This window comes from Aythya ferina (genome assembly GCF_964211825.1).
Source record: "Aythya ferina genome assembly, chromosome: 3".
NCBI classification, from domain to species: Eukaryota; Metazoa; Chordata; class Aves; order Anseriformes; family Anatidae; genus Aythya; species Aythya ferina.
The window spans coordinates 33,006,502-33,033,328 of NC_140298.1; the positions used below are offsets into that span (position 1 = coordinate 33,006,502).

At 50.5% G+C, this 26,827-nt stretch overlaps 1 protein-coding gene across 4 annotated transcripts; it reads right to left on the minus strand.

Moving 5' to 3' along the window:
- Nucleotides 1-510: 510 nt before the first annotated feature.
- XPO5 (exportin 5) lies at nt 511-26,793 on the minus strand. 4 transcript variants are annotated; one of them, XM_084514443.1, is made up of 33 exons: nt 26,547-26,793; nt 25,880-26,001; nt 25,174-25,246; nt 24,475-24,612; nt 23,986-24,168; nt 23,032-23,073; nt 22,157-22,183; nt 21,776-21,961; nt 21,462-21,538; nt 20,925-21,024; nt 19,776-19,859; nt 19,227-19,352; nt 19,017-19,107; nt 17,599-17,727; nt 17,221-17,336; nt 16,126-16,281; nt 15,666-15,707; nt 14,976-15,083; nt 13,436-13,635; nt 12,753-12,852; nt 11,693-11,874; nt 7,010-7,110; nt 6,170-6,266; nt 5,616-5,752; nt 5,398-5,495; nt 4,808-4,854; nt 4,365-4,459; nt 3,509-3,571; nt 3,094-3,176; nt 2,842-2,949; nt 2,538-2,675; nt 2,261-2,425; nt 511-2,124 (listed from the first exon to the last, which is right to left on the minus strand). In XM_084514443.1, the coding sequence occupies exons 1-33, from the start codon at nt 26,721-26,723 to the stop codon at nt 1,984-1,986; spliced, it is 3,732 nt and encodes a 1,243-aa protein (XP_084370569.1). In that variant the 5' UTR covers nt 26,724-26,793; the 3' UTR covers nt 511-1,983. The 4 variants fall into 4 exon arrangements, with proteins under 4 accessions (XP_084370569.1, XP_084370570.1, XP_084370572.1 ...); XM_084514444.1 differs by having other exon boundaries at nt 14,976-15,065; nt 26,547-26,792; XM_084514446.1 differs by lacking the exon at nt 23,032-23,073 and having other exon boundaries at nt 14,976-15,065; nt 26,547-26,789.
- Between the last annotated feature and the right edge of the window lie 34 nt (nt 26,794-26,827).

The following is a 26,827-nucleotide window of genomic DNA, read 5'->3' on the forward strand; positions in this document are numbered from 1 at the left end:
ACTCTGTTCTCAGCCACTGAGCATGATTTGGGCTCGCCTTGAAGCAGAAGTGGGTTTCCTGGGGCACAGTGGAGGGCAAGTGACGGGTCAGATGCCCGTGCCCACCGGGGGAAGCCTGGGACAACGTGCAGGTTAGCATCAGGGGGTCAGCATCGTGTGCTGCTGTCAGCACAGGGAAGTTCTTGGCTTGTGGAAGCCTCTCTGGACAAACTGATAAAAGAACAGGGCCACCAGAGTGGGCTGGGAGTGTTCCAGGTGCCCAAATTATTTGGATTGGGTGCAAGTGCTCCTGCTTTCCCTGTCCTGGTGTCAGCGGGATGTGGTGTACACGCACTGACGGGCTGGAAGCAGCTCAGGAACAGCGGGTGACCCCTGGTGTCACCTCCCTGCCCCATGCCGGAGTGGTGCATCCCTTCCCTGCTGAGGTACAGCGACTGTCAGCCCCTGTGCTGCTTTTTTGGCAGCTGGGATAAGGCGTGCTGAATAGAAATGAAGTCATGACACCGTGGGTATGAAACTGGAATAGCTTTACTGACATTCAGAGGTGTAACACAACCAGTTCAGAGACGGCTTCGGATTTAAACATTCCTACAAAAAAAGGTTCTAAAAACCATTAAAAAAAAAAACAACCCTTGTGTCTGGCATGAAGTCACAGAATGTTAAAACAACACAATAAATACACCCAGCCTTTGCTAGAGCCAGGAGCCACGTTAGCTCAGAGGTTAAAAAAGTCTTGAGGCCAGGAAGAAAGTGGAGGGTGCTGGTGGAACAGCGGGGCAGGAGGGTGAGAGCAGCTTCCCAAGGCCTGCTCGGCCTTGCTGTGCTCCCACCCTTTCCTCCCCAAGCTCTTCCGCCTGGTGTGCCCAAGCAGCGACCCCAAACAGGCTCAGTGCCTGTTCCAGCTCCGTGGCCAAGCTGCCAGCTGGCTCCGGGCAGCCCCTCCCAGCTCCTGTGCCACGGGGAGTAGGGTGAGGGAGCCGCTTGTCAGGTAAGAGCCAGCTTTGTGGAGTTTGCTAGGAGCCCCACCTCGTCTGAACCCCACTTTCTGGCCTGGCTCCTCCCTGTAAACTGCAGTCTGCCCCCCGCTGCCGTTCTCTGAGAAGGAGCAGGCTGGGGAAAAACTCAGCCTCCTGCCCCAGCGCCGGGGGGAGGAGATCCCTGTGGGGCTGCAGGTGCTTCAGCTATTGGTCCAGGTTTGTATACCCTGCACTGGCCATGACCAGGGTGTGGTAAAAAGAAAAAAGTAAGAAAAAAATAAAATCTGTCCTGCTCCCCCTGAGGGAGAGCCAAGAAAGGCTGGCAGAAGGTAAAAGCCTTCCCTTTGGCTCTGGGTAGAACACGCTGGATGATCAGATACACACACATACCTCCAGATATATGGGTGTGGTGGCACCTGCCTCCTGGAGAGGAGCTGCACCTTAGAAAGCCTGAGCTCGAGGAGATCCTAAAGCACCGCGAGGCTTCCTGGCACCCAGCCCTCAGCCCAAGGCTCTCAGCATCCCGGCTGGAAACGGGGTGATCAGAATACTTGTCCCGCTAGGGACACGTGTGGTAGGCGTGACGGGAGTGCCCGGTGCCTTCCCTGCAAAGCCTGGCCACGAGCACCCAGAGCGAGGTGAGGGCAGCCCCCTTGGCACGCGGCACTGCTCCTAAACCCCAAGAGATGGAGAAGTGGAGTGAGAGTGAGCCGAGGCTGCAGGATGACCGGGCTTCGCCCAGCAGAGTCTACGCCTTGTGGAGATGCGAGGGCTGAAGGTGCTCATCCAGCGGAGGGGAGGGGAAGGAACAAGAGAAAGCCTAACAGACTGGGTCAGACGCCACCGCAGGCCCCATCCCAGCGTCGGGAGGAGAACGGGATGGGGCCTGCGAGGGCTTTATTCAGACGGACGCTGATGGAGGCGATGACAAGGAGAATCTAATGTGCTTACTAGGAGAAGAGACAAAATAGAAGGGAGGAGAGGAGACAGCTGCAGCATCCCGGGCTCAGGGCTCAAAGAGCGTGTTAAGACCTTCTCCGTCCTCGTTTTCTAGCACGTCTGTCTCCAGCGATGGCTTCACCTTCTTGAAGAGAGACGGCAGGTTCCGGATATGCACGTCCTTGCGGAACTGCTCCCCGAGGGGCTTCTGCAGGGGACGGAGAGGATCAGTCATGACCACCCTTCGCAGGGTGGCCAGCACCCCCTTCGCCGCTGCGTTCAAACAAACCCCAGGGGCACAGGACAAAAGGAAACGGGCTCGTTTCCCCCGGGGCATCACCTACCCCAATGCAACCCGTGATGAGGCGCTTGAAGTGATCCTTCCGGCGCTTGTCTGCCACCTTCTGCAGCGCTGGGTTCAGCAGCTTGGAATCGAACTGCTCCAAGGAGTCCTTCTGGATGTCGGGGATCTGCTCCATCACGGCCTTCAGCTCGGCGTAGCGAGGGCGCTGTGGGGGCATTGCAGAGATGGGGGCTGTTAGCTCCTCCGCCCCGCCCCGAGTCCCAAGGGTTTGGGATTTGTCTTCCCCCCCCACGTCCCGACAACAAGCAGCTTCTCACCAGGGCCTCGTAGATCTGGAAGGCCAGGTGGACGAGCGCGGCCATGCAGCCGTCGTGCTGCCCGTGCGTCTGCAGGCCCTTCAGCACGCCGGTGAAGAACCAGGACACGGCATCGGGCAGCAGGTTCCCTGAAAGCACCTGGGGGGAGGCACCGTCAGCACACAAGGACCCCGGGGGCCGACTGCCTTTCTGCAGCAGCGCAGCCGCCCCGAAGGAGAGGGCTCCCAGGGCGAAGCAGCCGTGCTTCTCGCTGCTTCCTCCCCTCATCCCGCCAGAAGCGCTCCCCTCTGCCTCCCGCGTGTACCTGCTTGAGCAGCGGCCAGCAGAGCTGGGTCGTGGTTCTTTGGCAGGACAAGGTGTCTTTCCAGGAGAGGGACGTATAGGCAGTGACCAGCAGAGCAGTGCAGACGTCCTGAAAAAGAGTTGGAGAAGGAAACTGCTCAGGAGCTGTTTCCCAGCTCTGTGATTCGAGCCAGAAGGGACACATGGGATCCTGGGACAGCTCCGGGAGATTTTACAGAGAAAGGGAGGTGGCGGTCAGGGCAGGGGCTCTTACCTCCTGCTGTGTCAGGCACTTCCCAAGCTCGGTGAGCTCTGCGCTGGCAGGGGGAGCCACCTCTGTGGCCATGGCTTCATCGTCTGCAGAGGAGAGAAAAGCAAGGCTGCGAACACGGCCTCCCGAGGACTCAGGAAGACAGAGCAAGGACTGAGCTCTCAGGAGCACTGCACATCCCACTCTTTTCCTCAGCCCTCCCCTTGGTGCCACAAGGATCACACCCCACAGCACGTTCATGCCTTGGTGAGACTGGGGTTTTCTCTGGCCCCCAGGCACATGGGGCTGAAGGCTGTGCACCGAACGGACACCACTCGGGCACAACTGCCAGCAGCAGGCCGGTCTCATCTTTTAAGGAATGGGGAAAGTGTTTGCACGCACCAAAGGGGTGGGAAGGCAACGGCAGGCAGTTACTCACCATCTCCGTCTGCAGCAACAGCAGAGTTATGCTCAGCCCCTTTCTTAGACACACAGCAAACGGCTGCAAAAACAATCGGAGGTGAGAGGAGCAGAACAGGCAGGATGTTAGCTCAGAGCATGCAGAGATGATCCTGCATGCTCTGATGGGGTCAGAGCTGCTTCAGGCTCCCCCCAGCTCTCTCCCTAGACCTTTCTCCTCACACAGCATCTGAAGAATCTGACGGCACAACATAAGAGGCCAAATGCTGCACTAACTGGAAGGCTGGAGCACCTCCCACAGTGGAACCTGCTGCATGGTGGCTGCTTCATATTACTAAGAATGTGCAAAATCATTTGAAGCCTAAAACCTACAAAGAGCAGCATTTCAAGGCAATAGGGCTGACAAAGAAAGGAGATGTGATGTTGAGGACCTGTAATCTCTACGTGGAGTTAATTTTCCCAGCCTATCTGCTCAAAGCCACACTGGCAGGAAGAAATTAGAGAAAGGGAACACAGAAGGGAGACTGCTTGTGGGAAGGGACGTGTCCCTTCTGTCTGCAACAGAACTGCTCTAGACTCAGCTTCCAAAGGAGGACAGGGCTCCTATGGGGACGGTGCCAGAAGCACGGAGCCCTAACTGCTAACAAAATGAAAACAAACAAACAAACCTTTTTTTCTGAAGGTTTTAAATCGATCTCTTACTAGGTTTTAGATGAGATGTTGACAGGGTTAACTGCCTCACACGTGGCTTTGTAGGATTACATTAATTGCTACTGGCCATGGAGGTTGTTTTTTACTGCAAGCTAGAAATCCCGTAGTCCTTCCCAGGGCAAACCTCCCCCACGCGCCGGCAGAGCTTGCTTGGTTTCACTTACTGATGAGATCCATGACTTCTCGGGTCAGCAGCCTGACCAGCTGCTCTTCAAGCATCTCCTGAGACTCTGGGTTGTCATCTGCAGCATCGTCCTCGCTGAGGAGAACAGGTTTTGGTGGGAAGGGAGCCAGAGCCCAACAGCACCCCCTCTGCCCAGGCAGTCACCCAGGGCAGGCACCGTGCTAGCCCTGGGTCCCTCTAAGCCCACTGCTCCCCCAGCACCGTGGGGAGCACCGAGGTGCAGTTGTGGCAACCTCCTCGCCTGCACCACCTGGTAGCAAGTCTGAGAGCAAACCAGAGAGCTGCAGACTCGAGTCAGAGCCCCAGAAGCACCAGCGTTTTCCATCTCTCTACCAACAAGGCTGTTTCGTGAGCAGAGGGCCACGTAAAAGACCAGAGCTGCACCCGCTCCCCCTTCCCCAGTACTCATCACGGGGTGCTTACCAGAGCATGCTTCGCTGGTTGATCACTTGCCATTTCTGAGACAACCTCTGTTTAAGACCAAGACAAAAGAGAAGATTCAAAACCTTCCCCAGAGAAGACTGAAAACCATCCTGGACACACTGCAAAGAGGCGCAGGTGCCGCTCTCACTCGCAAGCAGCAACAGCTGCCTAAGGAAGCAAAATTGGAGCCTTAAACACAGCTCTCAGTTGGAATGGGACAGGAACTGCTGCCAAATGCACCAAAGACCCAGAAAGACACCGCTGGCTGCACTGGCTCGAGGAATCCAAGGGAGCTGTCAGAACAATTGTGGGGGGACAGGCAAAAGTCCCCCTCAAACACTCTCAGTGCTGAAGGTTGAGGATCTGACAACCACAGGTTTGAATTCACAGCAAGGGGTGCTGTGGGACAATCAGGGCTCAATGAACATCAAAACCCTCTCCCCCTGCCCCAACAGCATAAAAATTGTTTAGTATCAAGGCTCTGCCCTCGTCCCTGCTGGCTGTAGAGAGTCACAGAAGCTCTCACAAACTGCTGCCAGCTGCGAGAAGGAGCCTGGGCTGCGAAGGACCAGAACAAGCTGTTTCCTTACCATGTGCAGGTAGGTGAAGAGTGGTCCCAGCATGGGGCAGACAAGGGTTTCGTAGTATTCTGGAGGGCAGGAGAGTACCAAGGGCTTCACAAACACACCTGCACAGCGCACTTAAGGAAGAGACACAACACTTAAAACTACGCTGGGAAGCCACCAGGCTTTCAGATGACATGCTTGAAGCCCCCCCTAGCTGGCCCGAGACAGCGAGGGAAGGATACGGAGCATGGGACGCAGCCTGTAATCAGGAATGTTGTTGAGATTGATGAAAGCTGAGCTGAGGAGCTGGGTGGCAAGACCCTCGACGGTGTAGAAATCCTGCTGCATGGAAGGGCCTGCATTCCCCAGGATGTGGAAACTGCAGGGAAAAGTAAAAATTAGAACTGTGCCAGGTAACAGGTACCGTGCATCCGACCTGGAAAGGCTGCAAGAACTATTAAACTGAGATTACAGAGTTGCCATGTACTAAAAGAAATATTATAGATGAATTTTAGCATAATATCTGTCTTTTTTTGGGATAACTGCAGAGAGAGGGTCCATAAATCAAGCATTTAAGCAGTAAAATGCACTTCCAAGTACTGATGTGTCAGTAGCAATTAAAAAGGGCAAAGAGACAAACTAGGCCCAGTGCTCCAGTCTGACTACCCTGTTGTGGAAGAGCTAAAAAGCAGATCCCCATTTTACAAAAAGCCCAAGCCTGAAAATCAGCCCCAGCCCCAGCCCACTGCTCCAGCCCCGCCAGGCAGGGCTGTGGGGGGATATCTGGTGCCCTTACCAGTTGTCGTAGAGGGTACAAAAGAAACCCTGCATCCTTTCTAAGACTGTTTTGTAAACAGGAGAGTCATAAAGCTCCAGCAGAGGCTGAGGGAGACCTGTGGGGAAGAAGAAACTTCAGTTACATTAAGGAGAGCACAGCACACCCCTCGGAGCACGTTCCCAGCCAGGCCTGGAAGCACTCAGCAAGGCAACACGCAGCCCGTAGGAAGAGCTGAGCCTCTCTGCAGAGGTCAGGGAAGCTCAGAGTGGTGGTACCAAGGCAGAGGTTTCATGCTAGGGCTGGTAGAGCCCCCTCATTCCTCCAGAGCCGAACTTATGGAGCTATCAAACCCACCCAGAAGCAAAGCTGACCATCCTGCAGCTCAGCTAACAGCCCGTCCCTGCTGGCCTCTGTTCATCTCTGTCAGCACACATATTACTTACTGCCGGACTGCACCATTAATAAGCTTAGAGAAGAGATCAAGGCCCTGGGGCTCCATGTGCACAGGGCACAGACAGTTTATAGGTCACAGAAAACAGATAAAGGAAGCATCTCGGTTTACAGACAGAAAACGGAGATAAGAAAGACAAAGCAACTTCCCCAAAGTCTTTTGCTCAGGCAAAACCTGCAGTTTTTAATTTTTAATTTAATGCAGAAAAAACAGAAGTAGATCTGTCTGAGACAAGCGACTTCTTTAGCTTCTTCATTTCAGCAGGTTCAAAGCAGAGCTGAGCTGCAAATACTGTGAGGAAGCTGGCTCTCCAGCCCCTCTTTGCTCCCACGGCTAGTGGCGGTGGACCACTGCCTCATACGGCTTTGAAGACCCTGCCCGCACGCTCCTCAAGAGCAGCTCCTTACCTAGGATGGCATTCTTCTCCACCTCCAGCATGTCTAGAGCCTTTGCAAATGTTTCCCCCAGCTTAGCCACCATCTCTGGCATGTAGAGATTGTTGTGAGTCCTGAAACAGAAGAGTGCTTGGTTTATATTCATGTGGCTCGCCCCCTCTTGCCCTGGACAGTGGGATCCTCTCCTTCAGCTTGTCAACAGCTCCTCTGAGGCAGACGATGAGGAAGGTGAGACCAAGCACGTGTGCATGGGATCCCCCTTCCCCACCTGCAAAAATATTGGGGGAAGCTCACCCGACAGAGACATGGAGTGATTCCACCTCATGTCCTGAATCTCCTGGCTGCCCCCTTCTACTTCTTTCGGTCCGCCCCACCCCTCGCAAGCACTGGCAGTGAGAACTCCCAGCAGTTCCCCCAGCTGATGCTGGCAACAGCTTGGGATCAGAGAGCGTCTTTTTAAAAAAACCGACAAGACACGGATTCTGTCATCTCGGAGGATCTTCGGCACCTGAGGCCCCTGCGGAGGGAGGGGCTGCTTCAGCTCCAAAATACACACACTGCCCCCCAGGGCTGGGTCACAGTCCCCGGAATGGCAGGCGGCACGGGAGGGACTGCGGGGAGAACGTCAGCCTGCTGCAGGTGTTGCTGGTGGCGGACACCCGCGCCCCCTGGACAAGGCGTCCAGCTGGGAACAGCTCCGCGGCAGCGGGAGGCCACGGGCAGCTCTCCGAGAGGGACACCAAGTCGGCCACGGGTGGCTGGCTCTTGCCATCCAGGCCAAAATGGGCCCCCTCCTCTTAGCCGGGGCCCTGAGGCTCAGAGCTGGACTCGGCAGGGGGTGTCTCTCTCACCTACCTCTCTCCTTTGAGACCTCAGACCTCCACTCTGGGTGTCGCCAGCTGCACACAGCACAAATCCTGCAGCCTCCTCCAAAACTGCAATGCCATTGTACCTGCTGCTAGAGGTGATCAAGGGCAACTCAGTATCTCTCCCTAGAGCAGCATTTCCCAAAGCAGGGGGGTACACGGGAATGGCTGGGGGAAGGGAGCGCAGACAGACCTCAGGACGTTCTCCAGAGTCTCAGCTTTCACTCATGTCTTAATGATTTATTTTTGGATTTAGTTTTATTTTTTTGGAAGGTGGCTGTTCACAATCCTGGCAACCCCGATGCAGCGATAGCTGCCTGCGTTAGCTTTGAAGCAGCAACTCTCCCGTTTCTCTCTGCACGTGTTCAATACTTCCCCGCTCACTGCAGGTGAGGAAGGCAAGTATTTAAGTCTCAGAAGAGCTGCACAAATCACTCCTTTGCCACTCACGCTCTCACTCTGGGCTGGGTCTCAAAGCATGCAGCGCTCCGCAAAGGGGACAGAAGCTGGTTTTACTTTCTCAGGAGAGGCCATGGCTTAGCCCCGCTTCCAAAAGTTTGGCTAATGCTGTTCCAGTGACTCAGAACTGTGTGTTTCTGCTTGAGGCTACCCTGAAACCTCACTTAAAATCACCTCTCATACGTCTCCCGTCTGCTCCAGGCCAACATTGGCTTTGCCCCATGCAGAAGGGCAGTGAGGCAAACCCAAAGTGTTGCGGGGTGAGCCCTGAAACCTCACTGCTCTAAGCCCAGCAGGATGGGTCAGACAGTCACATCCTGAAGCTGTGGTCACGGTCCTTAGCTGTTTCAGAGTCCCTGAGGCATTTTCTCAAGTTTGACAGCTGGAAGGGCAAATATTCACTCACAGGCCAATCTCCCTCGCTATTTCAGCCACATCTCAGTGGTAACAGAGAGACAACATCTCAGTTGCTCCCCCTGGGAGTTAAAAAAGAATCCAGCAGCCCTTGTACATGACGAAGGTCTAGTCCCTAGGCATGGTCCAGCTGAGACTCTCACTGAGCAGCACTCCTGGGCATCCCACAAACAAGAAAGCATGGAAAAAAAAAATTGAGAGATGTTTATACTTTAAGCAAAGGATATAATACTCGAGGAAGTATATTTTCAGAAAAGGGTCAGAGCTCTGCTGGAAAGAGTGTCTGATGCCTACAGGTGTGGGCTTGGAGGCCAGGAGATGAGTCCTTTAGGACAGTCCATGCCTGAAGCGTCTTGACCCAGACCTGGAGCTGCCTACACTGGAAATGCTACAGCATCCATGCCTACCCGGCAGCTCTTTCACCAGCATTAATGCCTTGACAAGGTCAGCATCTCATCAAGAGCAGTTCCAGAAAAGCCTTTCTCTGTGCAAAGTATTTTGCTGCGCCTGATCAGGCCATTTGTATATATATATATATAAAAAAAAAAAAAGCCACAAGCAAATCTGAACACAATAAAGGTGCTGTGCCAATCAGCCCATGCAGCTAGCTGTTGGCTCCAGAAGTGCCCTCATCTAGAGGCAAGGTAACATTGGTGGCTGGAGATTGCTGTTTGGGGTTTAAACCCAGAAGAGAACCATTTTAGCAAGAAGCTAGGAAGCAGTTGGGTGAAAGGAGGTACTGCAGAGAGCAGGAGAGTCATCGTTCAAAAAGCTGCAAGCAGTGATTAGCAAAGCAACCTCGAAATCGTTTAGTAAATAGAGCTCCTGAAACAAACGCGGCCAGGCACAAAGAGATAGGCTGGCAGGGAACACACCGTGCTGCCTCTGCCGCACAGAACTCCCTGATTTTCCTTATCATTTGAGCTCCCTCTCATTCAGCTTGGCTCTCTGGTCACTCCCATAAGCTCCTCATCTCGGCAAGGACCCATCAGCTTCGCATCTTTCACCGTTTCCACCCAAAACCACAGCAGAAAAATGCCACACAGGACCCAGAGAGCAGCACGCCCAGCTGCTCGGCTGGCCGAGTGCCCTTTTCTGCACACTGCTGCCTGACGGGGAGTTCAGTTCAGCTGCTCAGGGGGATCGGTGCAGCTGCTGCTCGCAGATTTGCTCACACAGCAACCAGCACCACCTGCGAAGGACGTCCACATCTGCTTCGAGCAGAAGCACAAAGCAACGCCGGGCCTGGCTTGCCCCTGCAGGGCTGCCTGCTGGCACGCAGCTAAGAGAAGCATCCATCCCCAGCACAGCCAGGTTGCTGAAGGTGTCCTCACACGAGCGGCGTTTTCCTCCTCCTATCTCTGCTTGTCTGCGGACACGCCGCTACGGGTTCCCTGTTCTCTTGTGCAATCCGTGTTAGAGGGCCCGAGGAAGCAACACATGGAAAAGGTGCTCAAAGCCAGTAAAGAATGCACCAGAACTGCCACAGCACCACCTCCAGCTTCTCCACAAAGACGTAAGCATCAGCAGCATTTACACTTTAAAGAGGCCTCTGTGTCCAGCAGCTGCCAGGAAAGGAATTGAGTGGAGGATCTCTTCTCTCCATGCCTCAGATGTAGGTTCTTGTTGGAGCACCCAGCCTTCAGAAATGCCCGGATACCTCAGAGTGAAGTACAAGCCATTTGATGTACACTACCAAGTGCTCAGAAAAATCTTAAGAAGCCTTTAGTTTGCAGTGGAAAAGCCTGAACACCACTGATGCGTTACGACAGAAAACAGCAAGGGAGCCTCCTCCTTTATGCTGATGGGGAAGTGCTAGACTAGAACACTGCTTATGCATTTTCCTGGAAGAGAAAAACAGCAGACACGGATTTTCTGCTTCTTTACAGGTACTGCAGTAGAATTTTGACTGAAAAGAGTGGCTGACAATAGTTTCCTAAGCTTGTTGCAAGAGGGATGCCTGATGTTTTTAAGAACGCACGAGTTCTGGCAGGAGCACAACTCTACTCTACCCAACCTGCCCCAAAAGTTCACCCCTCGGATATTTCCTTCACGATGAAAGGCAAAACCACCTCGAGCACAGCTCACCTGCACCACAGCCATAACCACAGGCCGAAGAACCACCCGATGGGCCACACGGAGCTCTGAGAGGAGAAGCAGTGCTAGAGCGGGCCAAGACAGCGCGTGCTTGTCCTGCCAGCCCAGCACGGAGCTTCTCACTGGAAGCAGCACAACCTGGAGCTCAGCAGTGACTACCAAACACACCTGACTGGACAGCATGAGTAAAAGGGCAAAACCCCACTGTCACCCTGAAATAAACTCCTCATCTGTAAGCGTAGGAACAGTGTTATGCAGGATTCCTCTTTTCTACCAGATTTTTCTCCCTCCTCTGGCTGCCCTAGATGTCTACACCACCAGGGATGTGCAGAGAGGCACAGCAGGGTAGCAAGAGCCTGAGAGTGTGCATCCGCTGGCTCCGACAGCAGGCAGCGCTTCAGGCAGCTGACAGTCACGTTCAGCAAAACCAGCTTAATTTAAGACTGAAGAGAACAAGGCAAACAGGAGGCGATGAGAGCTGGGACTGCCCCGGTGGTGACTGGAGAGGTGGCCTGGTGGGGGCTGAGGGCAGAGCAGAGATGTTAGTCGAGAAACGATTAACGGTGTGGCAGATTTATAGCAGTGGAGGTGGGGGAAGCAATCCCAGCCCAAGCTCCCATTGGCTTTGATGGACACTCGCAGGCCAGGCCAAGGGGTGTTCAGAAGGCTCCAGTTTCCCCAGTGCCATTCCCCACTGTGAACAGTCAGGAACAGCACTTGGGCACCTGCACCAGCCTGCGTTCCCACTGGCTTCGCTGGGGGAACATGCTCCGAGCATACCAGGAAGCTGAATTTATCACGGTTTAGCTTTCAGAGACTCTTAAGGCAACAGAAATGATTTCGAGGCAACTCGACCCACCTTATGAGAGCGAGCAAGTTGTCAAAAAGCTTCAGGACCTGCTCAGTGCAGGGGTTGCGGTAGATCGGAGTTCCACTGGGCATGAACCCAACCAGGAATCCTCCAGCTTTCGCCTCTTCCATTGCGGCAGGCCAGCGAGCTCGCTTCACAACTCCCAGGATGGTGTACACACAAAAGCTGATCTGCAGCAAGAGAGGGGAACAGGGTGTTTTCAGCCAAAGCACAGCCTGAATAAATAGGTATCCAGAGAAACCCGTCATCATCCCATCTCAAAAGGAAGACTCTAGTGAGCCTAACGAGGAGCAAACTCTGGTGGGTTTGTTACCAAGAAAATGCAGCAAAAAATTGTGCTCCTTTCCATCATGTTCAGGGACCCTTAGCCACGGCAGGGCTCATTATTAGACAAAACATGAATGGATAGTCCAATTCGTATTCAGGTAACCAGGCAGGTTCCCCTCTAAAATGCTCAGCACCACCAGTCCTTCAACTCCTTCACGCGCCGGGACGGATGTGGACATGGGCAATAGCACAGCGGTCAAACAGCATTAGCATCAAATCACAAGCACAGCTCCGTGGAGCATTTCAGCATCTTCTGCAGCCCTAGTGACAGCAGCTCCATTTGCAGCCTGTCCAGAAGTGAAGACATCTCACTAGCAACTTTAACAGTATGAATGTCCTCGGGTGAATTTTAGTTGTACTGCATGCTGCAGTCTCAGCACGACGCTTTCCATGTTGCCCGGCTCAAAAAGCACAACTCAGCACGCTGTATTTCCAGAAGTCATGTAAACCAATGGCTCCTCCAAAACCAAATTTTGCCACACAGAGAGTAAGGAACAGAGTGCTTTACTGTGCTGAATAATCTATATTGCACGGCCTGCATGCTCACTGGAGAGGCAAAAAACTGCCTGTTACTCTGCCATCAGAAAAACCTACTCATCCACACACTAAAAAAATAGATCATCGAGAGAGATCTCGTATGTAACCACAACAGAAAGGCAGGATGCAAGGAGGAGAGGCCTCTTTCTCTAGGGATCGTGCCTCTCCTGGTAATGATACTCACTCTAGAGCGGTTCAGGCCACTGGGATCTTCCAAGACTGGATCAGCAATTTTATTATCTGCACCCACGTAGGAGATAAAGGCTTCAGGATCTGAGAGGACTCTAGCAGCAAAAGACAGCACAGGGGATTATTATTTGTACCAGGGTACTTTGAGCAGAGCTTTACACTGGCCAATAAACATCTTAAAAATACAGAACAGGCTAGAGAGGTTGGCTAGCACTCCACATTGTACTTGAGAGAATGAAAAAAAAACAAACAGCTGAGTTCTGGATGTTCTCCAAGCATCTTCAGTCCTCTTGGGCCATAAGAACCCAAGATGTTTAAATCTCACATAGACAGCATTGCTGGGGAAAACTCTTATGCATGCCCAACTGTCCAGGGCTGCAGAAACAGCTCAGCTCCCTAGCTTCTGCTGGAGATGAGCAAAGATCTTTCATTTCTCATTTTCTGCAAATGCTTTAAGCATACGGGGAGGAGTTAAACAACTCTTCCCTAGCAAGGTTCAACAAACAGCACTTAGACTTGAGTCGCCAATTTCTGGAAGGCAGAGCTATGATGACAATAACTGCCCAGAGCCCCGGTGTCACCAGGCACCACCCCACCCCCTTTTTTGGTACACTCCCTGCTGGGCTTCCCACCACCTCTGCAACACGGCCAGCTCAAAGCTGGGAACAGCGCCCGTACCTCTGCATCTCTGCGGAGAGCCACAAGCCAGCAACGGGGGCCATGAGCTCCTCCAGGAAAGCCTTCTGCCGCTCGTAGTCCTTGAACTGGTTGCTGATGAGGACGAGGGCCTCCATCAGCGCACACTTCTCCATCTGGGTCAGGAGTAGCTCGTTGGAGAGCAGCTGCTTTACATGGTTGTACAACATCTCAAAGTTTGGCTGGAAAACACATCCAAGTGGAAGAGCGTCACCATTTGGTGTGGAAGAGAACCACTGGGGAGGACAGAGGTGGGAATTGGGGTGTACTGCACTATCCAAAACAGCTGGAGAAGCATGTTCTAAGTTTTTTTCCACATATCCATCTCCTTTTCAGTCTCAAGTTCCTCTGAAAGTTCAGTCTAAAAAACCACCTCTTTTCTTCCCTGCTCCTCTGTCATCATTCAGCATCCAGTTTACTTTAGTCTCCAAAACGACTGAAGCATGCAGAGGCCACCTCTCTCTTCTAAGCAATCATTTCCCTTGCAGTAGGGTCACACCTCAAAATAGTTCTGGTCCTTTTACTTAGCCACAGAAAGTACCTTGCTCTTCTGGCTAAGTGACTCTTCCAATCTTTGCTCACAAACTAGGATAACAATGATTCATATGGTCAACGCTATCTCCATGGAAATGGTTGAGTTTCTTCCCTACCTACTCCAGTGTAACCACGTCTTCCTGTAATTTTGTGTAAGTATCAGAAATCACTTGCTGCAGCAAAGTCGTCAATATATTTTGGGAGCAGCTCTAGGCCCTTGGCTCTTCCAGGGAGAGTATTTGGTTGGCCATTGGGAGATGTAGTTCAGGGGTCAGTACAGAGGGAAAGAGACAAACCCAGTAACTCATGGTAGCTGGTGCAGAATGCAGACTAGAACCCCTAAACTACCTTAATCAGCATCCTCAAGAACCCTGCTTAAACAAACTAGCAATTCCCTCTTGTGCTTCTTTAACTCTAGAGCCACCTAAGATAAACACCAATAAAGAAAGGAGCTCAAGAGGCATTCATGCTGTGTGCAGCCCACTTAATTCAGCAAAATCAAACAGAACATCAGCTTGTGGATTTCAAAAGTAAAGAATGTCTGGATTTTCCAGTCTCCACAAGCTAATCCAGAAACAAATAGTCTCCTCTTGCTCCTTCATTCTTTTAAGTAACAGAAGAGAGCCTAGAGATTAGTCACTGATAATGTCTTCAGCTAAGGAATCAACTGAGACTACCACAAGTTGCGAAACAGAAAATCAGCAAACAATTCCTACAAAATGAATCTAGCGCTGCTTGTTTCCTCCTCCTCATCCCTTTTGGATTTAATTCATAGCTTTACGATTCAGCTTTTCAGTCATAAAAAAATTTTGGGGGGTGGCAAGGGGTGGTGGGGCAGGATGAAGGAAATAAAAACCACTTCATCATTTGAGCAGGAGGAACATTTCCTTGAAGAAAAACAGAGGCTGTAGCCAAGGAAACTGAAGATCCCATAAAATCCAGCTGAAATTGAGACAAGACTCTTGGTGACAGAGCTGCATTTACGTACCAGGACAAGCTGAGGGTAATCCCGACACATCTTTATGATTGAGGAGCATGCATGCCTTCGCACATTTTTCACTGCTCGAGTTCTAGGAGCCTGGACAGACATAACAAACTTCAATGCAACAAAACGAAAGTTCAGACAAATGCAGGGTATCAAGAGACAAATGCATTACATACACTTTTCTGCACTGTTGAGTACACATCAAAACACCCCCCAACATTACACGCCCTGACCAGCCATGCAACAACCAATTTCCTCTGGAAAGCAACCCAAGGAACCTACACTTGGACAAGCTGTGCTCCCGGAGCGATGCTGTGGATCTTAATGACTACATCAAGACTCCAAGTGTAGCTGGCAGCTTTACAGCCGTTGCTCACAGCCACGGATACCAACCCCTGAAGACTACCCACAGCTAATGAATATATTTCACTCTCAGGAGGGCCAGCATAGGCTTGGGACCAAGTGCACTGGCCTCAGACGATGCCCGTGGCCTTCTACGTGTGTGAGCCAAAGCCTATTAGGCTCTGTCAATCAGGAGATCAGTTATGTTTAGACTCCTCAGCTCTTTCCAGGAGCAGGGCTATACTTGAAAAGCTTAATACAGCAGAGTCTTCAGACTCAGCATGCTCTTAAATAAATAAAACATAATTTGATCCAACTGTTACAGAGTATTAGAGAATAATTCAGACGTACCTTGCTTTCTTCTACAACTTCAAAGGTAACTGAAGCAAACAGCTGTGAGAAAAGGGAGGAAAAATCCAAAAGCCCATGTCATTTGTTAATATCCAGCAGTCACAGGTGTTTTGAGCTCAAGGAACAGATCATAAGACTTTGGTGCAATTTCATTAATGTCAGTTAACACCTGACTAAACTGAAAGATGAATCATAGGCACAGAGAGGCCTTGAAATGAAACATGGTGCTCATTGGCCAGAGAGTACACTCAAGGTTAAGATTTAAGGCTGGAAACTGCAAAATTTATGTTATTTGATACTGTTTCTTCTTGAACAAGACTCGAAGTGTTTTCCCATCATTAACACGGAGGACAGTCTTTCCCTGATGGGAATGTTGAGAGAATGAACTACTGCAGCTTAGTACAAGGGCCCTGCTCCACAAAAAGCCTACCTGATTTTCGCATGGCCTGCAAGCACCTACCTTGGAAAGTACTTGTGGTAGGTATTCTGGTCGGTAAGTGACAAACGGGAAGAGAGCAGAGACATTGGTGAGCACACAGGACAGGATGAGAGGATCCTTGGTTTCAAAATTAAGGACAAGCTGCAGGAGATCTATGCCATCATTCACCGGGATTTCCTGCAGGAACAGGGAAGGGAAAGGAGGAGGAAAGAAAAAAAGGAGGCAACGCTCAGTACTTCAGCCTGCAGCACACGGCCTACAACTCTTAGAGCTAGACTGACTTGCTGCTGCTAAGATATCAGGCTTCTCTGCTTAAGACTGCTTATCTCAAAGCAGAAAGAAAAGCAGTAGAGACCTCAGCTTACCTGCGTGCTGTGTGCACTTGCTGAGGGAGGTTGAGAGCAGCATTGCCATTGCTGCCAGGGCAGTCTTACATGTCAATCTGAAATCCCCACTATTGCTTGTGCCTCTGAGAAAGGCAAGTTTCCTCTCTCTGTTTGGATCTCAATTTTCCTTTTCACTGTCCAACAGACTGCATGCTTAACCAACTACATCAACCCATGTCATTATTTTACTGTGATTAGAATTAGTGTGAGCAGCCTAACGGGACAAAAATCAAGCCAGTCTACATGAGGCTGAGATGAAAAAATGCTCTCCTGATTTGCTTACTGTTGAACAGCAGAGAAAAATTTTATCCGATCTTCTGATCTCCCACACCCTGAGCATGGGTCTTTCTCACTCAGATAAAAGCACAGAAAATGAGAAGAAAAAACATGTCAAATCATGAGGATGAGTAAAAAAAACGTAGGAAATTTCTGCTTAAGCAGGGCTCTAGCAAGGCACTGTCAAACCACGTCATCTGAGCACTCTCCTGTGACCTCTCCTACCATCCAGAACCAAAAAATGTCTGATAGAATAAGCCAATATGAGACTGGTTCCACCTAAAGAAGGGTCAGTACTCATGAGAAACACTCACTAAACAATCTGTGTTTTTTTTTTTCTTTGCATGGGGATGAATGGTAACTACAAGTTTTCAAGGACAACACAGCTGGAAAAAACACACAGATCAACCCAAAAGAAGCCAGGAGAACAGGTAAGAGCATCTGGTACACATACGTCTTTGTCCAGGGTTCGAAACATCTGGCTGATGACGCTCTCTGAGAAGAAGGTCATGGCATCCCACTGCACAAAGGATGGGGAGAAGATGGAGCAGAGACCTTCACCCGTCTTAGCTGAAAGGAAGAGAACATTGGAGCTCTCACCGCGCTCCTCCCCTCACACACAGCACCAGGCTGATAAGCTCCCACACCGCAACATCTCAGCACTCCCAAGTACTTTTGTCACAAACAACTCACAGAAGGGAAAAGAAAAGGAGGGGCCATATGCCCAGACTCAGCACTGCAGGCAAGACTGCCCTCAGCGTGACTTCGTAGAGCACCAAGTCCATCTTGACTTGAATTACAAACCAAATCATTTTTTTTTCAGATAACTTACAGTTCATGGGTCCGGTATCAACAGGAGCTGTGAGCTGGTACTTCAGCCATTCACCAGCCATTTGGAAGCCAGTTCGAGGGTCCAGACGACAAGCCATCCTCATCACCTCCCCTTGCTGGGCTCGGAAAGCTGCAGCAAAAAGAGTCAGCCACCATGCAATGAGCTGATGCTACAAACGCTGCTCCCTCAGCAAAGCTCACCTGCATCTTTGCAGACCTGGGAATGTTTTGTACTGTTGTTCCAGCAATAGCTGTGTATTAATCTCAGTGAGTAAACTAGCTATAACAGGATGCACATTTTTTTTTGGAAGAGATACAAATGGACTAAAAATGATGGGTTAAGTAAAAACAATTAAAATGCAATATGAATTATTAAAATTACTCTAAACTGAGATTTAATAAAATTGAGCATCTGTTTTTCATTTAAAAAAAATCTTTAAACTATACATGTTTGCTGTTACAAAGCACCTTGAGATACTGAGATACAAAACTCAGCATTAGGTAACTATCACTTCCCACAGCTGAACACTTTTTACAGTTTATTCAACTTTACCCAGTTAAGTGACAGGCCGAGAAGCTAATGCTAGAAAAAAAAAAAAAAAAGAACCAAAAAAAAACACTACACCAAACCAGCAAGCCTTGTTTTCATTTCCAGAAATATGAACAAAAGCAAAGTCTAAACAAGAATTTAATCTGTTCCAAAATATTCCAGGATATGACCACAGAAAAGAGACAGCTCTACTGATTACAGATGCGACATCCATCATTTAAAATAAATCTTCAAAAATCTTCAAAAGTAAAAGTAAAAAGCAAGTAGTTATTAAGAATACCCTCTCAGCCACCGAGTACCAAACTACACCAGCCAGTGAGAGCCAACCTCATTTGTAGAAAGTAAAATACAGAAAGAAAGCAAATATAAAATTATTAAAATCCAGGTTTCCCTGCTTGCTGATATAAGATCATGATTAAGATCAGCTGTTTTAATTGTTCAATCACACAGTTGGTACTGAACCAAAAGCTTCCTAGCAGGGCCAATACAGACTCTCTGGAATGACATATGAAGTCTTCCATAAGCTGTTTTCCTCTCCTAGCCTGAGCAGGATTCCAGGCCATTTCATTTCCTCATCTAGGTGATCAAGAGGGCTATTTTCTTTGACACTAGGTAGCAAATGCTACTTGACCACTCACCTGGCCAGCATGCAAAATAATTGTAAAGTATGATAGCAAAAAAGTAAAATGAAATGCCTGAATTGTCACAGGAAAACCACAAACTCATTCAGCTCCAGGATTCAGGCTGAAAGAGTCAGGACGTGACTGGAAGCTGCCAAATCAACACGGCAGTCTCCAAGCTCGGCCAGCAGCTGAACGTAAGAGGAAAGGCACACACAACAGCATCCATGTGGGGTGAGGGTGACTTACAGTTGAAGAAGGCATTGAAGTCCTCATCGCTGTCAAAATCGAAGCGGGAGTATTCACAACTGGGGCTGTCTGCTTTAGAGGGAAAGCCCACCTAGAGGCAGAGTGGACAACATGAGGAAGGAAGAGAAGTCGCCCGTCAGAGCTAACACCAGCTTCAAGGAGGCGAGACTGAAGGAGCAGACAGTAAAATGCAGTATCATTTCCACATACCTTCACGAGGTTGGTCATAGATGCACGAAGGTACTTGGGGATCATCGCCAGCAACAAGGGGTCACGAGACAGAACCTCGTGCCGAAAAAGGGCTCCCCACGTGATCTGAGTGGAAGATCGCAGAAACTGGGGGGGGAAGAGGGGGAAAACGGGAACAGAGAAGGATTTCAGTACTGGAATCTCCACTGCTAAGCCTCCAGCGTTGCAATTAGAAGGTAAGAGCAGATTATACTGACTATTCAGCTGAGGCCAAGGCACCCTGCAGGCTCAACCTAAACTTCCAGAAAGTCAAAAAACTCTATAATAAGAACTAGGGCTGGTTGCAAATTCTGCATTAGATTCTGTACTCAACACTTTTGCGTCAGGTACCATTCCTAATGGGGTGGTAATGAAAGAGAATCCACTCTGTATTCCAGGTCTTCAGCTGAACTGAGAGACTGGAAAGCCATATTCGGCAGACGAAGTTCTGCAGTCTTCTATAGGGTAGTTTAATTATGTATTCACACATCCTTACAGAGACCTACACAAGACTTTCAGCCCCCTACATACCTGGCTGGGGTGGGTTGTGAAGGCTAAAAATGAGTCAAGGTATTTTCCAAAGTTGGCAGGTGTTTCCACATCAGAATCTGAGCCCTGCGAGGAAGACAAAGAATTTCAGACAAAATACTGAACGCGTGTCATGCCGGGTTCACAAGTGCCATGTCTTTAGGTAAAGCAGAACTTACATCCAAGGCCACGGGCTGTGAAGGAGCAGAGACAAAACCACGGAACACCAGTGAGTTTTTCTGAAACCAGCAGCCTAAGGAGCAGCAAGTTCTGCTGACCAGCCTGGGGGTGCTGGACTCAAATCCCAACCTCATTACTTCGTTATGGACTAACAACTCCCAGTGCCTAACACCAAGTGAAGTCCCTGTCACTGGAAGTAATAACTCACCCTTTGTTTGCTGCCTATTCTTGTAAGGGATAAATTATCAAAGATTTTTTTTGTTCCTTCCCTACCTGTGAGAATTTACGCTGCTCTATCACTTTACACAGGCTGGCTGCCTCAGTCTCCTCACGAACAGTATCTCTCAGCAAGCCTGCCTTCCTTGCTGTAGAAGCACTGTGCTGAATGAAGGGAGTGGGAATTCAGCAGTCAGCACCGCATCCAAAGCATGTGTGCACTTTCATCTCAATGTCGACAAAAACAGTGTTAAAAAGATCAACAGCAGGAACAGAAAACAGTTTCTTGTTTCTTGAGAGAATGTTGGCAGAAGAACAAAGAGGTATACTCTTCGAGAACATCTCTGATGCTATGTATGTATGTTACAAACATCTATCTTTTAGATATTTTTAGCGGTGAAATTTAAAAAGCTTCCCACATTAGTAATTGCCTCAAACAGGTTTCCTGTAGTAATAGGCAGCAAGAAACTGAAACAATTTTCAGTAGATTACAGAGGTTATTGGAGATGACTCTCGATGACAGCAGAGGCCTGAAATCAGGCAGGGTCTCTTCATTCTATGTTCCTATGACTTGGCAGGATACAGTTATCCTACCTGCAAGCAGAGTCGTTTCTGCCTTTTCCAAATGTGTGGAGAACCTTAGGGCGGCCAACCGTGCAGACAGAACCCTGTTCTCACGTCAGATCAGGGTTATCTCACCCCCAACCCCAGAAGCTAGCCTTGCCAAGACTGCTGCTGGTATTAGTAGAGACTTACTAGCAATGCACACAGCTGGCTGCCCAACGCACACAAAACTTGGCAAAGTCTCTTCAAGAAAACATAGTGTTTCTCCACCAGACCTTCTCCATCTGCTGTCCTGGGTGTGAAGGGAATGGAAAACAAAAACAAAAACAGTTACTCATGCTGTAGGTAACTATCTTGTAGACAAAGAGAACACTAGAGCAATTAGGTTCTTGCACGGTGAGATTTTCTTTGCTTCTATCAAAAACCAATACTTTACTGGCATTTAAAACCTCTAAAATAGTTTATTTCAGAGTCCCCCCTCATCAGTTTTAGTTTAAAAGAGAAAGCTGGGGAAGCTGATATTTATCCCACTTTGTCCTTTAAATATGGAATCTGAAAAAAAAAAATGCAGTTTTTCAGGTTTAGGAAAAAAAAGGTTGTGTTTTTTTCTCTCCTAACCAGCTTTCTGCAGCTGAGCAGCACTGTTTTTGTTTTTTTTTTATAAATTACTTACAGAAAGCCATTGCTATGCAGCTTTATGTGAAACGACAGCAGCAAGGTGGTACTCACTGGGCAGCGGAGAGAATGTAGTGCATGGCAACATCTCCAAACAACACCATCAGAGGTTTCCGATCCTCCAGCTTCCCCTATGTAGAAGAAAAGCCAAATGCCTCGATTAGACACTACTACTTATTCCCACCTGCAAGTGGGAATGTGTTGTGCTGGCACGACATTCACTATAAATGTCACTAACACAAAGCAGTCACATTCGAATGTTGTTGCCTTAAATAAAAGAGTAAAGATATCATTGTTCGGTCTGAAGAATTACATAGGAGAATAGAAGGAAAACAAAGAGGACTCAGGGTGGCTGAGGAAGAACTTACTTTCCTGCTGACGGCAATCAGGAGACACTCTGCTGCTCCTATTTGGAGCTCAGGCTCATTTAGGAGCAGACACAACATCTCCAAGAGCTTGCAGTTGTCCGCCGTGATGTGGCTCAGGGCCACCCAGTCGATGTAGCCAGCCAGCGTGTTGAGTGCTGCTATCCCCACGCGGCAGTTTGCCTGGGCCTGCAAACAGAGGAGGCAAGAAGTCAGAACCAAAGAGAAGCACAGGTTCCCACTTCTCTCTTCTCAGTGATTAGGATAATGAGTGAACAAACCCATCTGCAGGTAACAGGCTCTAAAGTCTGGGAGAGGCTCATTTCTAGGCAACCTTGGTTTTACAAATGGCTGCTGCACTGATGCCTCCATAGCTCCACTCACCTTTGGTTCCTGAGCCAGATCGGTCTTCTGAAAAAGAAAAGAAGGAATGGTGAGTGAGCAGCGACAGCACGAGCTTACTCCCAGCCGCTGCTGGACAGGCTCATTCTTGAGAACGCAGCCAGAAGAAGCTCCACGGAACAGCTCCCTAGTGAAAGAGGCTGCAGCCGTCTCCTGCTCAAGCCACTGCTACAGCCATCAAAATCACCGCTGCCTGCAGAGTGAGACGGCAGGACTTTCAGCTGCAGGTTAAGCCACAGTTTCCTTCTCATCCAAAAGATGACGCTCCAGTCAGCAGGCAGACAGCGGACAAGAAGGAAAGGCATCTCAGTGCTTCCTGGAAGCTTCCAGGAAAGAAGCTTTTGACCTTTTTAGAGTGTCTTACACCCAAGAGTCAGTCTCTGAAAGATGCTGGTGGCTTTTATCTACCGAGATTCACATCTGAAAATGTTAAGTAATTTCTCTGTGGTTAGAATGGCAGCTGGAGAGAGTGCTGGGGCGAGAGCTCACAGCCTGACTCACAGTTGCAAACACTTCACAAGGCACCGCTTGCACCATCTTTTTCCCTGACACACAGTTTGAGGCTCTCAGAGAGGGCAAGCAGTATTTGTTTTGCAGATGCAAAGACACCAGAAGCATTTCTTTCCACTGCAAGGTTTTGGTTTGGAAACTGTCTGCTGATGTATTCAGTGCAGTTACTTTCAGTCAATCTGTTTGGGTCCCAAATGTTTAACAACTGAGCACAACTACATACTTAAAAGCACTGGGGAACTGTCCATCAACAGCTCCTGGGGAACTGTCCATCATCTCCCCCAGTCTCGGTGTGCACCCAACCCTCAGCATTTCCCTGCGCACAAACATCCCAAAGATCTGCTAACCTGTGGAGTGGTGAGGGCTTCTTGTTCCTGGGGTGCTCCAACCTTGCCAATCAGAAAGATGCCACCGTTAGCAGAAGCAGCCACACTTCAGAACCTCAAGCACTGCAATTCAAACCTTACCTGGAAATGCATTTCAACCAGACTACGAAACGCACCAGGGCTTCCCACCCACCACCATGACCTACGCAGAGAACTGTCTGCTCTGCAGGAGAGGTTGTTCAGTGGATCGGTTTATTAGGAAAAGGAACAGAAGTCAGGTAAGGTGTGTTTTTTTCATTTCATCCCAGTTTTGCTTTTAGTGTAACTCTGGATTTCAATTCACAGGGAAAAAAAAGGACAAGAGATACACCTGAGCAACTTATTTCTACATTGGTTTCTGAATTCTGCTTCACTCTCTCAAATCCACTTCCTTCTGACAAGCACAGACGGGGGCAGACATTTGCCTACACTATTCCATCTTGACCAAGCTGCACACCTCTGACAGTAGGCAAGAACTCAGGAAAAAAAATCTCTTTTTGCAAAAAGGAAGAGCATTCCTCACCACACCTTGGCAGAGAAGGGCCTCTTGCCCTGAGCTCTAGGAGAAAAGGACCAGAGAGGCCCAGATGCAATGTGTGCGTCAACACAAACACGACTGCAGCAAACAACAGCAGAGCTGAGCCTGGGGCGACGTCACTTGACCACTGCCTGTTACAATGCCTACCCCAATCTGGTGTCAGCCAGCTGAGCATTCCAGCAGCGCTCACGAGGCACGCGTCCACTCGAGCCATTTACACTCCAAATCCAAACTCTCAGTGCTAAACCTGTCAGCCCTGTCACAGCAGATCCCTGCCCCACACCTCCAGCAACGGGGTTCAGACCGTTTCTGCCCCTGCTTCCCAAGCCGTGCGAGTTGCATGCCAGTTCCTAAACGCCTCCGAGCCGCGAGTCAACCTGACGGAAGGAGCCGCTTACCATGCGCCTGTACTTGTTGACGTTCTGCTGCAGGGCAGTGAGCAGGAAGCTGAAGATCTTCTCCATGTTCTGGGTGAGGGTTTGCTGGATATCTCGGCGCCGCTGGGTGGGCAGCGTTTGGAAAGTCACCACGTCCTCTGCCAGACGTAGGAGGATGAACATCACCAGCTCTGTCTGAGTTTCCTAACGTCCCAAAATGAAACAGACTCCATGAGCACGGCTGAAATGTTAAAATTCCTACAGATAAGCTCAGAGATGCAGAAAGTAATCATACATGAAGGCACGAGACACATTTTGGGAAAAGAAAACAGAAGGAGGGCTCCCTCTCTGCTAAAACCATCTCCTAGAATAACTGACTCTTGCGGGTACTTTTTGAGTGTGTCATCAACCTGTCTCACCTGACGGTGAGTTAGGCTTTCCTCAGAATCGTGGAAGACTGAAACCCACCCTACCAGCAAGTGGAAGGGAACAGACAGGTGTGGTTCATACCCCTTGCTTGGAGAGGGTATCCAGCTCCTTCAGCATGTCAGGCCAGTGCTGAGGCCACTCACGCTTGATCATCTCCACCACGATGCGAGACAAAACGTCCTTAATGTGACTCTCCTCCTCTAGAATACTTTGAGTTCCCTGCGAGAGGAGAGAGGCGCAGTTACACAAGCAAGGAAACACCAGACAATTGTAATTCTGTCACAGAACTGCACAGTGATTGCAAATATTCTAAAAAAAATAATAAAAAGAACACCACCAAACCCGAGAACATCAATATAGGGAAACTCCACATCTCAGCTACCCTGAGAAGCACTTCTACCCTCCAAAGCATCCACAGCTGGTGAACTCTAGGAACCCAAACTATTTTCCTCAAAGGGAACTCACCCAGCCATGACAACAACCACAACTGTAAAGTAAACACGACTAAGATAACGGCTTTAGTGTTCTTGCAAAGATAAAACTTTTCTATTTACTGAAGGTCCTTCTATGAAAGCAAAAGTAACTCATAGAAGCCTCACAGCCTCCTGCCCCGTGAGATGACAACACCACAACAACCAGGGATGCACAGCAAGAGAGGAACGAAATCCAGACTCGAGTTCAGGTCCTCTGTGCTAATTAACTGGAGTCCTTCCACCTTTTTGCTCCCGCTTTCTATCTCCAAGTGAAAGAACCACACTTCAGAGACCGGAAGGTACTTACGTTGGATATGAGGCCCATGACATTGTTCTTTAGATAAACCTTTTCCAGGCGAGGCATATTGTTCCAGCGGAACCTGTTCACAAGAGTTAGAAAGAAAAGAGAAAAGAAAGGACACCAAGTCAAAACATTTATGAAGATCTCCGACTCGATTCTCACTGGACCACCAGTTCTTTACCTAAACTAGATAGAACGAGACACTGGAGCCCAACGTCCCTGCCACTGCCCAATCGCTTAACGAAAAGGCTGAGTTAAAACTGCAGCTGGCAAACGGGCGTGCACTGCTGAGGTCAACAGACACGAGAAGCAGCAGCAAAAGCACAAAGCATCAGGTCTGTAGAGGCGACAGAGAGGAATCTCAGAACTGAACTAACACAAAGCCTCTTTGTTAGCGTGTGAGTAATGACAGAGAGCACTGCAAAGGACCTACTGGTAACCCTGCGTGCTTGTTTACGTCTTGCAGTGTCAACGTGGCTCAGAGCGTGGTGAATTAACCCTCCCAACCTGCCTGAAAGCCTGTTTCTCCTTAGAGGAGAAAGAAGGAGGACAAGGAATGGCAAGAGTGCCAGCAGCCATCCCCTGCTGCAGGACAGGCTCTGTGTGTGCTGAAACCTCTCCCTGGAGCCAGGAGGAACCGAAGGGGAGTAGAGCAAGGACCGGTGGCTGGCTGGAAGCGGGCTGGCCCCCAGCCCTAGCGGAGCACCCTTACTTGACCACATGCTCCAGGATCTGCAAGCCAAAGTGCCGGACGATGGCCGTCTGCGTCTTCTCAGCCAGCTTCAGCCCGCAGGGCACACAGATGGGACACTTCTCCTTGAACTCCTCGCAGAACTGCTCGGGGACAGCGACAGACATGCGGCGGGTGCTCAGCGGGGCCGCTCACCTCACCATGGAGCCGATCAGCCCCCGGTGGGGACCCCCCTGACCCCCTCAGCACCTCAGAGCCTCCCCATAGCCCCTCAGAGCCCCCCCCCAGCCCCTCAGAGCCTCCCCCTCAGCACCTCGCAGCCTCCCCTCAGACCCTCAGAGCCTTCCATAGTCCCCCCTCAGCACCTCAGAGCCGCCCATAGCCCCTCAGAGCCCCCCTCGGCCCCTCAGAGCCCCCCCTAGCGCCCTCCCAGTCCCTCAGAGCCCCCTTCCAGCACCTCAGAGCCCCTCATAGCCCCCCTCAGATTCCCCCCTCAGCACCTTAGAGCCCCCCTCAGCACCTCAGAGCCCTCCATAGCACCCCCCAGCCCCTCAGAGCCCCCCTCATCGCCTCAGAGCCCCCCTCAGCGCCCCCCTCATCGCCTCAGCGCCCCCCCCCCCGCCTCCCTAGCGGCCCGCTGCGGGGCCCCGCGTGGCCGAGGGGAGGACGGGGACAGGGCCCCGCGTACCTTGAGCGCCTCCAGGCGGTACCGCTGCGTGGAGGCCGGGTCCATGATCACGGTGACGGCCTTGACCAGCTGCTCGCACAGCCCGCTCACCTGCTCGGCCGACATGATGATGGCGGCGCCGGCCCCTCGCCACCGGCCGCCGGCGTGCGGGGGGGGGGGGGGAGGCGCCCTGCGCATGCGCGGCGAGGAAGGTGTGCGTGAGGGAGTGCTGTTGGGACTACAAGTCCCGGCGTGCCCCGCGCACCGCCTACAGCTCCCGACAGGCTGCGGGGCGCGGTGGC